The following is a 16,165-nucleotide window of genomic DNA, read 5'->3' as shown; positions in this document are numbered from 1 at the left end:
GTTGACAATCACACATTAAAAGCCTCCTTCCATTTTTGAATGGCATCCTAAATCTCACCATTTTGAACACTGTAGCTAAGCTGTAACCAATGTCAGCTTTCTGAAAGATCATTGGAAAGCTCATTTGCTCCACCGGCTTCACTCCAGCCTGAGATGAATGAATGTACATCCATCAGGACATTCAGTCTGGTGGAAAGCCCAAATCACAACAATGTTTTGGCGGGCAACTAACAATAGCAATTATGCAAATCTGTGTCTATTACAAATGAGCAACTTGAATTAAAGGCCATTGAAACAGAAGGGCATGATGGGAAATTTGATAATTCCCTAGATCCTCAATTCCTGCCAGGTCTAATTTCTTGTCTGTTTTGCGTTCCATGACAGTGACAAAATGTTCCCGGCTTTTGGCTTTGGTGCTCGGATCCCTCCGGACTTTAAGGTAACCAAACCAAACTTTTTGCAAGCATATAAAGCATGAGAAATGTGTTATTGATATATCATGGAATCACGATGAAATGAATAAGGTTATGTGTTTTCTTGCTTTTCAGGTTTCACACGACTTTGCTGTCAACTTTAATGAGGACAATCCTGAATGTGCAGGTAAAGCTTTAGCTATTTCAAAACAATCTACAGATGCTTAATGTTTTTGTGTGATCTCTGCTTATTGTGGATGGATCTACTCCACCCCTCAACAAAACACTGGCAATGTCAAAGAGCCCTTCGGTATTGTTACCCCCTACTAATGAGATCAATATATGCGTAGCTGAGTTACGGTATTGACAGGGGTGGACACATTAAAGTTTAATGCTGCTATAAAGTGTACAGTCTAAAGGGAATTCCTGAATGAGGGAGCTGAAATGACGTTACTGTCACACCCTCCTCTTCCTCAATAATTAATCCCACTGGGACAGAAAAACAGATATGAGTGCCCGTCAGCACAAAACCAGATGTTTTAAGCTAAGGTGAAAGTATTATATCTTATTACACGGCACTGTGGAATGCTTGATTCTAATTGGCCAGTTCCAAGATCAATTATTTCTGTGATATTCTGCGATAACGATCGGCCAAAACAAATTATGCACTGTCACCCGGGTACTGTTAAGGGGGATGCACAGCCCAGCACCGCGCCGTTCTAAAAAAAATCAAACACATTGTTTTCTATGAGTATACGCACACCGCCGCCGACAGGTGGCGCCTGTCCGCGACGCCCAGCTTTGACTCAGAAGTTGCTCAAATCCCTGTCGCGCCACAGAGCGCCACTCACATAGTTTACCATTAAATAACATCATATTTGTCACAAATCATTAACGATTAACATTGGTTGCTAACGTATATTTAGCATTTTGAAGTAGGCGCTATCTGACTAAACACGCACTATTTAATGTGCACTTCCGGTTTACAATACCTCTGAGTTGTCCTAGACGGAGGCACGGCGCTGCACGTCCGGTGTGCGACCCCTTTCAGTCATCTAGTAGGGTTGCCTAATTTTTGTAATTTGCTGAATAAACTTTTTTTACATACAGGTAATTATTATACACAGTACATCAACATAAATAATGTGTATATAAATACACACACATGCATGCATAATTTTAAGGAAAAATATTGATATAATAAATATTTATATTTATATATAATATAAATTATATGTAAATATAAAAATGTATATACACATGCAAATATGATTTAAATATATACATGCATGTGTGTTCATTTATATATACATAATTATTATACACATTACACATTTAATATGTAAAAAAAAACTTTTATTCTGCAAAAGATTAGTCGCAAATAATCAGCAGCTTTATTATCTAGACAGGTGCAGTTTAATTCTTGCACATAAATTCAATATAATATGATAAATAATAACATACATTAAATTTGATTGACATGATTAAACTTTTACAATCAATTTTATTTAATAAATAAACCAAATGCATGTTCGTCTTGTTTGGACTTGAACTTTAAACTTGTTTGAACGCATCTTGGATTGAAGCTGTTATGAAGCTGTTTGTATTTCTTACAAATGAGCTAATAAAATGTATTAGATCTATTTCTTGTTTCTAGTTTTTAAAGACAATAATATAATATATTTTTTAAACTTTCATGATACAACTGTACAATAAGGTTGTATTTGTTAACATTAGTTAGGTTAGCACTTATACATTTGAATTAAAAGTTGTAAGTTGTGCAAAATTAACTCACATGAACAAATGTATTGTCATTCACTAACACTAACAAAGTATATTGCACTAAAACCTATATTGCTCATTGTTAGTTCATGTTAACTAATGCATTTACTTATGTTAACAAATACAATTTTAAAGTGTTACTACTTACATAATATAAATGTATACATAAATAAATATTAAATTATATAGCATTAAACATAAAATATTTTGATGTTTATGTTAAAATTATTTTCATGTATAAAAATAGCAGTGTGTTTTAGATAAGAATATTGTCCACAGGGACAGAAGTGCACTAGCCTTACATATTTTAATACAACCCTTTATTTAAACGTCCTCTCTTGTGTGCAACCAGATATGCAGGAGAAAGATTCATTTTAAACCATGTTCTCGGGGAAGATTTACATCATCACAGTCTGTTTAAAGTTTTAAACTCGTGTATCCTAAAGGATGCCTTCTATTAGAAAGCAATGAGGAAAATCTGAGCACAATGAGTGTTTCAATGCAGAATTAGATAGAAAAGTAAAGTAATATAAATGATAATTCTGTTGTCGGCAGAAAGCCTCCGCCGAACCATCTATGCATTCCAATGTCTCGAAACACGAGTCTCATTGGGATGGCGTTACCCTGAAAGTCAACTCTTGAAAATGCAGGCTTTGTATTTAGTTTGTGACTATCGGCCTTTTGTACCAGTTTGCGTTTGGCCCTCGGCTTAGCTTTCCCATCATACCTCTTTCAGCCATGAATAGGATGAATTGATCATCTCTCTCACTTCTCTTCGATGCAGCGGTGTCACTTGATTTCCCTTGCTATTTCTGTAGCACCTCTGTCAGTGAAGACACCAGGGTGGCGCCCAGAATGGGCACAGACCACTCGGCTTTTGATCAGCCAGGCTTTTCTAATTATAGCTCGTGGCTTGCAGCCCCACCAGGACAGATGCCAGCCAATCTTTCCTACTAACAGAGAGCACATCTTACCAAAGATGTAAAAGCTGGACATAGACTTCACAGTTCTATAGTGTAAACAGTGTGCATTCATAAACAGCCTTTACTTTCGAAACTATTGACAACCTTTTAGACCCTGGCAAGTTTTTGCTTTTCAAGAAAAAAGAGGCCAATTTGCAGTCTCCTCACTCCTTTAAAGTCACTGCTTTGGCAATAAAGCTTTTAAAAGTAAAACTTTGAGAAGTGGGTTGTAAACATCTTGCTGAAATTAAAGTTTCAAGGTTTTAGATGTTTTGCTTGGGCCAGGATCTGCTGGTAGATGTGATAACTACACTAATGAGGGTTATTCAGAAGTAGGCATGTACAGTGTTGGGTAAGTGCTTCTCAAAAAAAGTACTTAATAACTAGTTACTAAGTACTTCTTCAATCGTGAAATTCAATTACTTTACAAATTACTCTCTCCAAAAAGTATTTAATTACTTATTACCAGGCCTTGACATTAACTTTTTTGCTCACCAGCCAAAGTGACTACTGTAGTTGTTTTCAAGTTACTAGCCACTCAGGATTTTTACTGGCCACAATTATGTTGTTGGTAAAGTACATTTCATATGATTAAACGTGACTTTGGCATCCTAAAATAATTTTCATTTGAGTATTTTTACTTGATTTAGATAGATTAGATGCAGATTGACTTTCAAATGCAGATTGACCCAAATTAAGACTACATTTATTAGCTGGTATACACTCACCTAAAGGATTATTAGGAACATCATACTGATACTGTGTTGGACCCTCTTTCGCCTTCTGAGCTGCCTTAATTCTATGTAGCATTGATTCAACAAGGTGCTGAAAGCATTCTTTAGAAATGTTGGCCCATATTGATAGGATAAAGCATCTTGTATTTGATGGAGATTCGTGGGATGCACATCCAGGGCACGAAGCTCCCGTTCCACCACATCCCAAAGATGCTCTATTGGGTTGAGATCTGGTGACTGTGGGGGCCATTTTAGTACAGTGAACTCATTGTCATGTTCAAGAAACCAATTTGAAATGTTTCGAGCTTTGTGGCATGGTGAACTATCCTGCTAGAAGTAGCCATCAGATGATGGGTAACATGGTGGTCATAAAGGGATGGACATGGTCAGAAACAATGCTCAGGTAGGCCGTGGCATTTAAACAATGCCCAATTGGCACTAAGGGGCCTAAAGTGTGCCAAGAAAACATCCCCCACACCATTACACCACCACCACCAGCCTGCACAGTGGTAACAAGGTATGATGGATCCATGTTCTCATTTCGTTTACGCCAAATTCTGTCTCTACCATCTGAATGTTTCAACAGAAATCGAGACTCATCAGACCATGCAACATTTTTCCAGTCTTCAACTGTCCAATTTTGGTGAGCTCGTGCAAATTGTAGCCTCTTTTTCCTTTTTGTAGTGGAGATGAGTGGTACCCAGTGGGGTCTTTTGCTGTTGTAGCCCATCCGCCTCAAGGTTGTGCGTGTTGTGGCTTCACAAATGCTTTGCTGCATACCTCGGTTGTAACAAGTGGTTATTTAAGTCAAAGTTGCTTTTCTATCAGCTTGAATCAGTCGGCCCATTCTCCTCTGACCTATAGCAGCTTTGTAAACCCTAGAAATGGTTGTGCGTGAAAATCCCAGTAACTGAGCAGATTTTGAAATACTCAGACCGGCCCGTCTATCACCAACAACCATGCCACCCCCAAAATTGCATAAATCACCTTTCATTCCCATTTTGACATTCAGTTTGGAGTTCAGGAGATTGTCTTGACCAGGAGCACAACCCTAAATGCATTGAAGCAACTGCCATGTGATTGGTTGATTAGATAAATGCATTAATGAGAAATTGAACAGGATTTCCTAATAGTCCTTTAGGTGAGTGTATACCAGGTATATCAGTATATATCATATCATATATTTAGGTGCATGAAAAACATGCTATTAAGGCATGAATAGATCAACTTCTAATGAATATATTAAAAGTGTATAAGTGTCGTAATAGATTAATTATAAAAGATAAACACAAAAACCCTAGACAAACACTTTAAATATTTATTAACAACAGCAGTAAATACTGTCAAGACATGTACATGAATTTTACTGTCAACTTGTTTATGCAAATTGTATTTTATAAGCTTGATATTATTGATTACCTTCACAGTTTTATATTCACATGCCAGCCGAGCAACTGCTATTGAGATTAATGTATATTGTGAATGTTACCAGTGCCGGTGCCAGCCGAGTGCTGATGAGTGGGCGTCTAAAATTCTGAGAGGAGGCGATCACTTGAATGCATGTAATTCTCCCAGCTATATAGCTTTAGTACGTTCCTTCAGTTTTAACGCACAAAAACTGCTGCTAAAGTGAGCAACATACAGAGTTCTGAGCAATCTTCTAATATACAACAACCAAAAAACGCATACCTACATATTAGCACAACACTGCTTATTTGAAGCTGAATGTGATTTCTGAATAGGACTTTTATCATTAAAATCCCATTCAACATTAATGGTGATCTGAGGGGGTGGGATAATGCCCCTGTGGCGCCGGTCCTGAATGTATCCCGGATAGCAACAAAGGCCCTGCCCCAAATGGCAAACTCCGGAGATTGCACTTTGATGACATCATGTAGTGCAGACCTTAGGGACGATTGACGCAAGGCCACAAGGGCGCACCGGAGTTGTATTTTGGGACAGCCTCGAGTGTCACGCCGAAAATAGGAAGAAAAGTTTCCCATCAGTGTGAACTCCTTCTTTTGGTTGTCTGATTGCTCTTTCGCAAGGACTCCTGGGTTGGTAAAGTGCGTGAAGCCTGCTGCAGTACGTGCTTTGCCAAAGACCGAATCAAGGGTGCAAAGGGGGCGCTAATGAGCTCATATCAGAGCGTAAAAAATGACAGATGGGGCACCCTACGGACTTGTAGACTAAGCAAGCATGCGCAATTTAAGGCCACAAGACTGAAAGTCCACATGAAGTGCGCCATTTGGGACAGGGCCTGTGTCGGCAAATCCGCCCCGAGTGTATTGCTAACAGGGATATATTAAATAGTTCTGACTGGCTGCTCACATTGCAGTGCATTATGGGTATTTTTATATAATTCTCAACCTTCGGCAGGGGTAGCGCCATTAGACAGGTGCTTTTGTGAGCTATGTGTTGCCTACAGTAGCTTGTTCTGGTGTAATCCAGGAACGAAGAAACCGTCGCTCTAGTATGTCTTTCCTGACATCTCTTTTCTTGAGATTGCAATCTGTTAACAGGCTTCTCCAGATGTTACAAAACACCTTATCTTAAACACATCAGAGCTTTGTGTGTGTGCCTTTAAGGAGAATTTGTTGGCAAATGCAATTACTGTAAACCATACTTAGCTGTTGAGGTGAAAAGGCAAAAACTCATTTAGCTGTTTACAGATGCTCTATAGTGTATGTGTGTTCCTCTGGGAGAATGGCCCACATTTAAATAGCTGCTAGATTTAGAGTTCTTGCAACAAACCCATAAGAGGAGGTCCTATGCGAAATCATCTCGAGATCAATCTATTTGTGGACGTGAAGGAGTTTTATTTGTCGAGCTGGAGCGCTTGAAAGTGAGACGCTTTTACAGGAGCGGTGTGAAACAGCCAAGTGTGACTGATAATGTATGAAGATATACAAGGTGCTATGAAGAAAGGACATCAGCAGGAGTTTACTTCCAGCTTTTTGCTGTCTTCGACATGCTGTAAGCTTTAAAGAGATAGCTTAACACGTGTGCCAGTCTCTTGGGGTTTAAAATCATCTGGAGCTTCTCTTTTAGTCAACTTTGTGGGGAAGGCACAGAGACGTTTACCTCCATTGACCTCCAGTATGAAAGCATTCTCATCTTAATTCGAGCTCCTCACGGCACAGCACGCCTCCACCTTTAAGCTGCCGGTCGTGCGTGTTCAAACTCACAGGTGTTAATTAAATGAAACAGTTGGAGACATGGTGAGAAATACAGGCTGACCTCAGGAGATCATGGCTACTGTGTCAGCGACAACATTACTGCTGTGGCAAATCACTGAGGTTGAACACATAGACTTTGAGACCACATAGACTTTGAGACTAAAGCTGCTTAAAAGTAATTGTGAACATTTTAATTCAAAAAATATTATCTATCTAATGCAATCAAAGGTTAATTTCAGGTTGGAGTCCGGCTATAAGTAACCCACAAATAAACTTGAATTTGGTTACATGTCATTTATATATGTGCCTCTGACTACAAACCCATGCAGTCTTAAATGAATAGTCTACTCATTTTCAATATTAAAATATGTTATTACCTTAACTAAGAATTGTTGATACATCCCTCTATCATCTGTGTGCGTGCACGTAAGCGCTGGAGCGCGCTGCGACACTTCGATAGCATTTAGCTTAGCCCCATTCATTCAATGGTACCAATCAGAGATAAAGTTAGAAGTGACCAAACACATCAACGTTTTTCCTATTTAAGACGAGTAGTTATACGAGCAAGTTTGGTTGTACAAAATAAAACGTAGCGCTTTTCTAAGCGGATTTAAAAGAGGACCTATGTTTTATCGCGTAATGGCACTTTTGGGAGTACTTCGACTCTGCACAGTAACACCCTCCCTCTCCCATTATGAGAGTGAGAAGGGGAGCAGACTTTTCAGGCGAGTCGAAGTACTCCCAAAAGTGCTATTACGCCATAAAATATAGTTTCTCTTTTAAATCCGCTTAGAAAAGCGCTACATTTTATTTTGTACCACCAAACTTGCTCGTATAACTACTCGTCTTAAATAGGAAAAACGTTGATGTGTTTGGTCACTTCTAACTTTATCTCTAAATGGTAGAATTGAATGAATGGGGCTAAGCTAAATGCTATCGAAGAGCCGCAGCGCGCTCCAGCGCCCACGTGCACGCACACAGACGACAGAGGGATGCACCAACAACTCCCAGCCAAGGCAACAACATACTTTAACACTGAAAATGAGTAGACTATTCCTTTAACTCTTTCACCGTCAGCGTTATTTAAAAAAGTTCCCAGCAAGCGCCAGCGTTTTTCATGATTTTCACAAAAGTTTAATGCCTTCAAGAAAATGTTCTTCTTACAAAATATAAACGTACAATATACCAAATGAAAGAACAGACCCTCTGCTTTCAAAAAAAAAAAAGTTTCATCCTACCTTCAGTAGTTCTTTTGTAATCAGCTTTTGAATATGGGTAGGTTTCTGCAAGAACACCACATTTTGAGCAAAAAGCAGAGATAGTTCCATTTTTGTGACAGACTTTTCATAGAGATCCCATTCAGAGCGATCTTTAAAACAGACACGGACATGCAGCCGCTTGCCATAGGGCAATACTTCCGGGTTTAAAAAGTTGCGGAAAGCCGTAAATACTAGTCATTGGCAGGGAAGCGTTTTCTCTTGATTGACGAGATATCTCGTCAATGGCGCAGAAAGAGTTAAGTAGCATGGGTATATTTGTATCGAAACCCAAAATAAATTGCATGTGTAAAAATTTTTAAAAATTATTTTATGGCAAAAATCATTAGGATATTTAAGGGACATTCCACTTTTTTTGAAAATATGCTAATTTTCCAGCTAAACATTTAAACATAGACAGAGTTAAACATTTGATTTTTACTGTTTTAGAATCCATTCAGCTGATCTCCGGGTCTGGCGCTACCACTTTTAGCATAGCTTAGCACAATCCATTGAATCTGATTAGACCATTAGCATTGCTTAAAAATAACCAAAGAGTTTTGAGCTTTCAGCAACCAGCCACCTCAGCTTCACCCACATCCCGCCTTTTTACCCATTTTCTGTTATCCGCAAGTGCTGCGTAGCCAAGATGGCGACGGCAGGCTTTGCAAACTATTGGCTTCAAAAAAGATCTTTACAAACCTATGGGTGATGTCAAAGACACTATGTCCATATTTTTTACAGTCTATGTTTAAGGGGATAGGCAGCGTAACGGGATTGTATCTGAAAAGTAAATACAAAGCATTCTGTCTATAACCACTCAAATATTTTATAACCTACAATACCAATACTAATCTCGCTAGAAAATAAAACTACAAAATTGTCTTCCCACCATTTATTAGCCAGCATTTACATTGTTTGAGCTTGTCAACCAATCACTTTCCACACATAGACAAACACAAAGTATTGAGGAATATCGAAGAGAGTGAAGTAAACATCAATGTTGCCTCCAAGACTCCATCATAAGAAGGTATCACAGGAGACACGAAGTGAAGCAAACACTGACCTCTGAAGGCAGCATTTTACATCTTTCTGTCACAACCAAAAGTGTAGCTTTGGAAAATATAAAATTGCTAAAAGGATTTTCCACAGCTGTGCCATAGAGAAAACATTTTCGGTTCCCCAAAGAACCTTTCAGGTTCTTAAAAGAAACATTTCCTTTATACATTTTTATGCTCCATGGAATCCAGTACCTTTTGTGGAAGAGAAAAGCTTTTTTGGTGTTAAAGTCTCTTTATGAAACCATACTGCCCCACAAAAAAAACCTTTAATGAACTTTTTCATGAGTGTACATACAAATTTGCAGGTATCCAAGGTGTGGTTGAGGCCTACCAGAACTGCCTTCCCAAGCTTCAGTTGTACGGTCCCACAAACATCGCTCCTATAATCCAGAAAGTGGCCCACTTTGCCTCTGAGGAGATGCACACCAAAGAGGCCATGGTAAGTGGATTTCACCTTCTGTCTCTCCACCTTGCTAAGTTTCTCTTGTTCAGATTGTCGTTTCTCGCTTTGCTTTAGCAATACTTCATCCTTCTCATCCTGACGGACGGCGTCATCACAGATATGGCGGACACAAGAGAGGCCATCGTCCAAGCATCTCACCTGCCTATGTCCGTCATCATTGTGGGTGTGGGAAATGCAGATTTCACCGATATGGAGATGCTAGATGGCGATGACGGGATTCTTCGTTCGCCCAAAGGAGAACCAGTGTTGCGTGATATTGTGCAGTTTGTACCGTTTCGCAACTTTAAACATGTGAGTTTAAATCAAAACACAGCTAAACACTTTGAATATGCGTGCAGTTATATACTCAACAATATTACGTAAAGGATAATGTAATTTCAGCCGGTTGCCACCAAATTGGTATCATAATCTCAATGTAATTCAAAATCAGGCATATTTGTATTGAATTTATTTGTAAGTATTAAAAAGCACCATTTAAGTACTCAAATGAGGTTGTTTCCAGCAGTTTTTATCTGGGAATAGTAAACCTCGGAATGTCGGCATTGACCAATCGAAATCAAGCATACCAGAGCAAAGTGTAATAATTTGAAGAGTTTGGTTCCAAAACCAGGATCCAAATTTTTTTTTTTTTAAATCTTGTTGCATTCCAATTAATATTATTCAAACTGCAGTCTTCATAACTAAAAAATACATCTAAGTAGCAATAAAAACATGATAACATAATAATAAACATGTTTTGAAAAACACCAGTTATCTGGTTTTGGAACCAAACTCTTTATTTATATAATAACGTATTTACATTTAAAGGAATACTCCACTTTTACAAAAAATCCTGAATAATTTACTCACACTGCAAAAAATGACTTTCTTAAGGGCTCGTTATAGTCGTGCGTAGGTCCTACGGCGGAGCCGCGACGGCGTAGGTTTCGCGTCGATTTTCATTTATACTTTTGAGTCGTCGTCCGCGTCGACGTGCAAACACGCGCACAGGCTGCTGGTAGACAGTAACCACGCGTGTAACCACAGTAGCAGCGCTAACGCCAAAGAAGAAGAAGCTTTGCAAGTTAAGCCACAAACGAAGAAGAAACAGCAACTTGTTGTGTACAATTTGAGAAGACCAGCAATGATGGATGTAAATAAACAGCGACTTTTGTTGCAGTTTGAGTTAAATCACTCCTCAACTTGGCCATTCTTTGTTTTCACCGTCACAAACGGAAATACCTATGATGCGTTTTTTTTTATCTGACGGGAGGGGTTCTGGTGGACCAATCACAGCGCTTGCGGTCCGCGTAGAACTGACGCGCTGTTAAAAATTTTGCGAGGTGCGCGTCAGGCTACGCAGAGCTACGCACAGGCTACGGATAGCCTACCTACGCGCGACTATAAATCGCCCTTTACTTAGTATTTTTGTCTTGTTTTCAGTAGATATTAGGGATGCACCGAATCCAGATTTTTTAGGTTCGGCCGAATCCCGAATCCACCGTTTAAGGTTCGGCCGAAACCGAATACCGAATCCTACTCGCATCCTTATTCCATTAACACAGTAAAACACATTAATGAAGTAAACAACGTCCTCAGCAGTGTATTTTTCACTTTATTTAATTTTAACTGTACATTATGCCAGGATGACAAGTTGGAAAACTATTTTGACAATTACCATAAGCCTATGCATAATAAAAGCGATGCGTTGCGACACGCTCGTTTTTCCAATAAGCAAGCAGCTCCGAGCTGAAAACTATATACTTTGAGTTAGAAGCTCCGCTCGTCAATGTCACAGTCTTCACACGGCCGTCCAATTACAGTGGAGGAGGGGCAGGACATTACCACAGCAACCAACCGGCTCACAGCTGAAGCATCACTGCGACCAAGCGCTCGGCTGAAAAACAGCTGGCATTCGGCGTCCTCAAGGCGTTTTCAGCCGTGTTTAAAAGTTTTGGTGTGTCCAGCCCCTAAGGCTCACCGAAAGAAAAAGCTCATCTCCACATCAGCACCCGATGTGTGTAATCAACGGCCGCGTGACGTCGACCAGCATAGCGCAAGCCTAGGGTTCGGTTCGGTGGAAAAAAAATCTAGGATTCGGCCGAACCCGAACCCCGTCAAAAAGCCCAGTATTCGGCCGAATCCGAATCCGAATCCTGGATTCGGTGCATCCCTAGTAGATATATTAAAAAATTCTTAAATAACGATGTATTTTCTTGATAAGCAAATGACCTAAGAAAATAAGTCTAGTTTTTAGACAAAACATATCAAAAATAAGCGAATTTGTGCTTAAGACAAGCAAAAAAAATCTGCCAATGGAATAAGAAATTTATTAAGGAATTTTTCTTGTATCAAGCAAATTCAAGAAAAATTTTCTTATTCCATTAGCAGATTTTTTTTGCTTGTTTTAAGCACAAATTCGTGAACTACGAACTATGAACTAGTTCAAAATTTTGAAATATGAACTATGAACTGAACTAGTTCATTTTTTTAATTTGTGACCTGAACTTTGAACTATTTTATGTAGAAAGTGAACTTTGCCAACACTTGTGGATCATTAAACAATAACCTTTGTACACTCGACAACAAAAATACGTGACCTTACGTATTACGTAATCACGTCGAAAGATCACACATTACATATGTAAAAACACACTTGCGGACCATTTTCTACAATAAACTGACACAAAGACATTAATTCGTATCATTCCGCATACAACAAACATCTGAACGGTCCTTTTTCTCCACACGCGTTACCTTTGCATACATTATGCGTGACCTTTCGATGTGATTACGTAATATGTAAGGTCATGCTAGTGTGTCACACAACTTGTGAAAGACGAAAGTTGTGGTTTAAAAGTACAAGTTGTTATTTTTGTTGCTGAAAATGACATTCGTTTTGCTAGATAAGACCTTTAGGCCTCAGTTGGGATCCCTTTAAAGCTACAATGAAACTGCAATTTTAAACTGCATCGAAGCTGTAAACCTTTGAGGTCCACTAAAGTCCACTATATGGAGAAAAATCCTGGAATGTTTTCCTCAAAAACGGAATTTCCTCTCGATTAAAGGGATAGTTCGGCCAAAAACGATATTAAACCCATGATTTACTCACCCCCAAGCTGTCCGAGTTGCATATGTCCATCGTTTTTCAGACAAACACATTTTCGGATATTTTAGAAAATATTTTAGATCTTTCTGTTGATTAAATGTAATGTTACAGGGTCCAGCAACAGCCCACGACCCCCAAGTCCAAAAAAAGTGCGTCCATCCTTCACAAATTAAATCCAAACGGCTCCGGGATGATAAACAAAGGTCTTCTAAGGGTAATCCGTGCGGTGTTGTTGTAGAAATATCCATATTTAAAATGTTATTAACGTTATTAACTACCTTCCGGTAGCGCCGCCATTTTAGAGTCCTCCGCATTCAGGATGAGCGCTTACGCAGCATACAGCGGTTTCTCTGTTGCTGCTCTGTGCCCCCGCCTTCCGAATTTGTCATACGTCACTAAGAAAAGTGCGTACACTACGCTAATACTCTCTCCTGAGTCTAAGATGGCGGCGCTACCGGAAGGTAGTTAATAACGTTAATAACATTTTAAATATGGATAGTTCTACAACAACACCGCACGGATTACCCTCAGAAGACCTTTGTTTATCATCCTGGAGCCGTTTGGATTTAATTTGTGAAGGATGGACGCACTTTTTTTGGACTTGAGGGTCGTGGACTATTGCTTGACCCCGTAACATTACATTTAATCAACAGAAAGATCTAAAATATTTTCTAAAATATCTGAAAATGTGTTTGTCTGAAAAACAATGGACATATGCAACTTGGACAGCTTGGGGGTGAGTAGGTAGTGGGTTTGGTATCGTTTTTGGCCGAACTATCCCTTTAAACAAAGAAATACATAAGCATCTTGGATGACATGGGGGTGAGTAAATTATCAGAACTTTTTTATGAAAGTGGAATATTCCTCGATAAGGTTTCATAACAAGAATTTGCCGAACCCAGTGGAACTCAATTTTTAAAGTTAGGTTTAAATGTAAACAAAACTGTAAATATTCACCAATAAAGCAGTAAAATGTCAATAGTTTGTTATTATTTGTCTGTTTTTTGCTATTCGTAATTCAGTACTGAAATTCAATTATGAGGGATCTCAGCACAAACAAGGCTGATTACCGGCGATGGTATATTCATAATTTCCATTTACTTCTAAGTAGCTAATATTTCATAGCTTGAGGACGCTTTGCATGCTTGAAACCAGAGCTCTCTACTTTAAAATTGGAAGTTAAAATGATTATACATACAGCTGAAATTTGTCGACTGTAGACGTTGGCCTTTATTATGCAGAGATCTTTATTCTGCGTCCTTATAATGTTTGAAGAACCTCAGAGCACAATCTCTGCTGGTTAATTACTCACCGCTTCATTCTCACCGCACCTCTCACATTACCACGCCAGACTCGGAGCAATCTAATAACCTTTAGCTTGACTGCTCCATTAATTATCACATCTACTGCTCATCCCAAGAGAGATACAAACCGCAGAATGCAGAGAGACAGGCCTTATCTCAACAGGGTCAAGAATAGTGTGGCTTTGTCAATATATACAGCTTGCATTTATTTTATATACACAATCTGAGAGGTCATCTGAGAAAGTTTTGATCTTGGGTTGAAGCTTTTGCAGCTTATTTGTTTATTTGTGTTGTTGAGGAAATTAACTAGCCATGATACCGACTTCCAAATGCAAAGCATTTTGGTGTAAAATTCATCATACTGTAATTGACTCAAGTCAAATTTAACATATAACAAGAATGAACCTACAGTATACGTCCGGCATCCGCTTGTCTCTTTATGTGACAAGCCCAAGTGACAGTCCAGGTTATTGGAAACCTCAAGGGAGACTTTGTAGACAAATACTGGATTGATGAGACCTGACAGGCAACACCAAGCGTCAGCCACCTCCAGTGCTTATCTGAGCATCTTTTCTCCACTATCCACTAATTGGCTGATAGGAATTGGAAGGGTTTGCATCATCCCTGCAATCCTACTCGGGTGTCCCCTGGTTTTCCCTCAGCGCCTGTTCGAAACCCAGTTCGAAAGTACCTTTTGCGTTTTTGATCACTGTGCGTGTTCTTCACAGATGGCAAAACGATTAATTCAAAGTTTTATTCACTGCTGTTTTTATTTGGCTTTATGTCACAGGCTTCTCCCGCCGCTCTGGCAAAAAGTGTCTTAGCCGAGGTCCCCAACCAGGTGGTGGATTATTACAACAGTAAAGGAATCAAGCCCAAGTGCCCCATCGAGTACGAGTCTTCCAGGACGTTCGGTCACTAAAGCGTTGAACCCACGAGCTGTCGCTCGATCCCCAAAATAGCACGTTTCTGTGAATTTGAAAAACAAATCTGTTCTACTCTATTGCATTTGCATGCGTAGACTGTGAGACTTGCATAAGTGTTGCAATGCTACCATTCCTATTATGTACATGCGCACATGTACAGACCTGAAATGTATGAAGAGAAGCACCAAGATGTCTGACCTAAGCATGATGACTGGGACTTATTTAGTGTGTGGATTATCTGTTGGTTTCTTTTATATAAAAGTTTATTGAGATTTTGCTAAATTTCGTAATGTTCTTACATTGTAAAGCATTTTGGATCCTAGAGAATAGCTACTTGAATTAGTTATATATGACTATATATATAATATATATACAGTAAGTGTGGATATGATATGTTTTATTTCTTTCTGTATATATTTTTGTCCTATTTTACAGATTCAGGGCCAGGTGCATGATTGTATTTTGCATGTTAATAAATAAACCAGCCTTGTTTTTTAATGGTTCCCCTGGGGCTAGCATATTATTCATTGCGATGCTCCTCTCCTAACAATGTCCACATGCAAGACTTTAGAACTTGAAGTATTTTTCGGTAGTTTTAAGTGATGATGTACTGAAGACTGTTTGAAAATAAACTTTGTGCTATGAATGATGCATTTGTGGGGTTTTAGACAGAAATCGAAGTAAAATAAAATATCAATTAAAAATGTTTACATTTGATCCTTTGAAAAATGTGTATTTATTTATATATGAAGAGCTCAGATGCAAAACCTTCTAACTGCGTCAGACATGTTTTTTTGTAGGCCTAAATGAGCATTTTTATCAAGCTCTTATGTTTAGGTTCAATAATTTTACTTTAATGGCAATGGCAACTGTTATTAGTCAGTAATTGAAATGCCTTATTTTCACAAATGTCACTTTAGTCTTTGAAATTAAAATGGTATTTTTTGGCAGAAACCTTCATTTCTAATAAAATCCATTTCTTTGGAAAAAAACTAAA

At 38.8% G+C, this 16,165-nt stretch overlaps 1 protein-coding gene across 1 annotated transcript in view; it reads left to right on the top strand.

The window, feature by feature from the left end:
* The window catches only part of cpne4a (copine IVa), a 75,989-nt gene extending 60,115 nt beyond the window's left edge, over positions 1-15,874 (top strand). Inside the window, exons 12-16 of the mRNA XM_073872394.1 lie at positions 385-439; positions 549-600; positions 9,693-9,826; positions 9,905-10,141; positions 15,033-15,874. Coding sequence (XP_073728495.1) covers positions 385-439; positions 549-600; positions 9,693-9,826; positions 9,905-10,141; positions 15,033-15,164 — 610 coding nt within the window. The 3' untranslated portion in view covers positions 15,165-15,874. The remainder of the gene's footprint in view (positions 1-384; positions 440-548; positions 601-9,692; positions 9,827-9,904; positions 10,142-15,032) is intronic.
* The last annotated feature ends 291 nt before the right edge of the window (positions 15,875-16,165 follow it).

Source organism: Misgurnus anguillicaudatus, chromosome 10 (assembly GCF_027580225.2).
Source record: "Misgurnus anguillicaudatus chromosome 10, ASM2758022v2, whole genome shotgun sequence".
NCBI classification, from domain to species: Eukaryota; Metazoa; Chordata; class Actinopteri; order Cypriniformes; family Cobitidae; genus Misgurnus; species Misgurnus anguillicaudatus.
The sequence above is the reverse complement of the archived record's forward strand: the minus strand, read 5'-3'. Positions and strand labels throughout refer to the sequence as shown.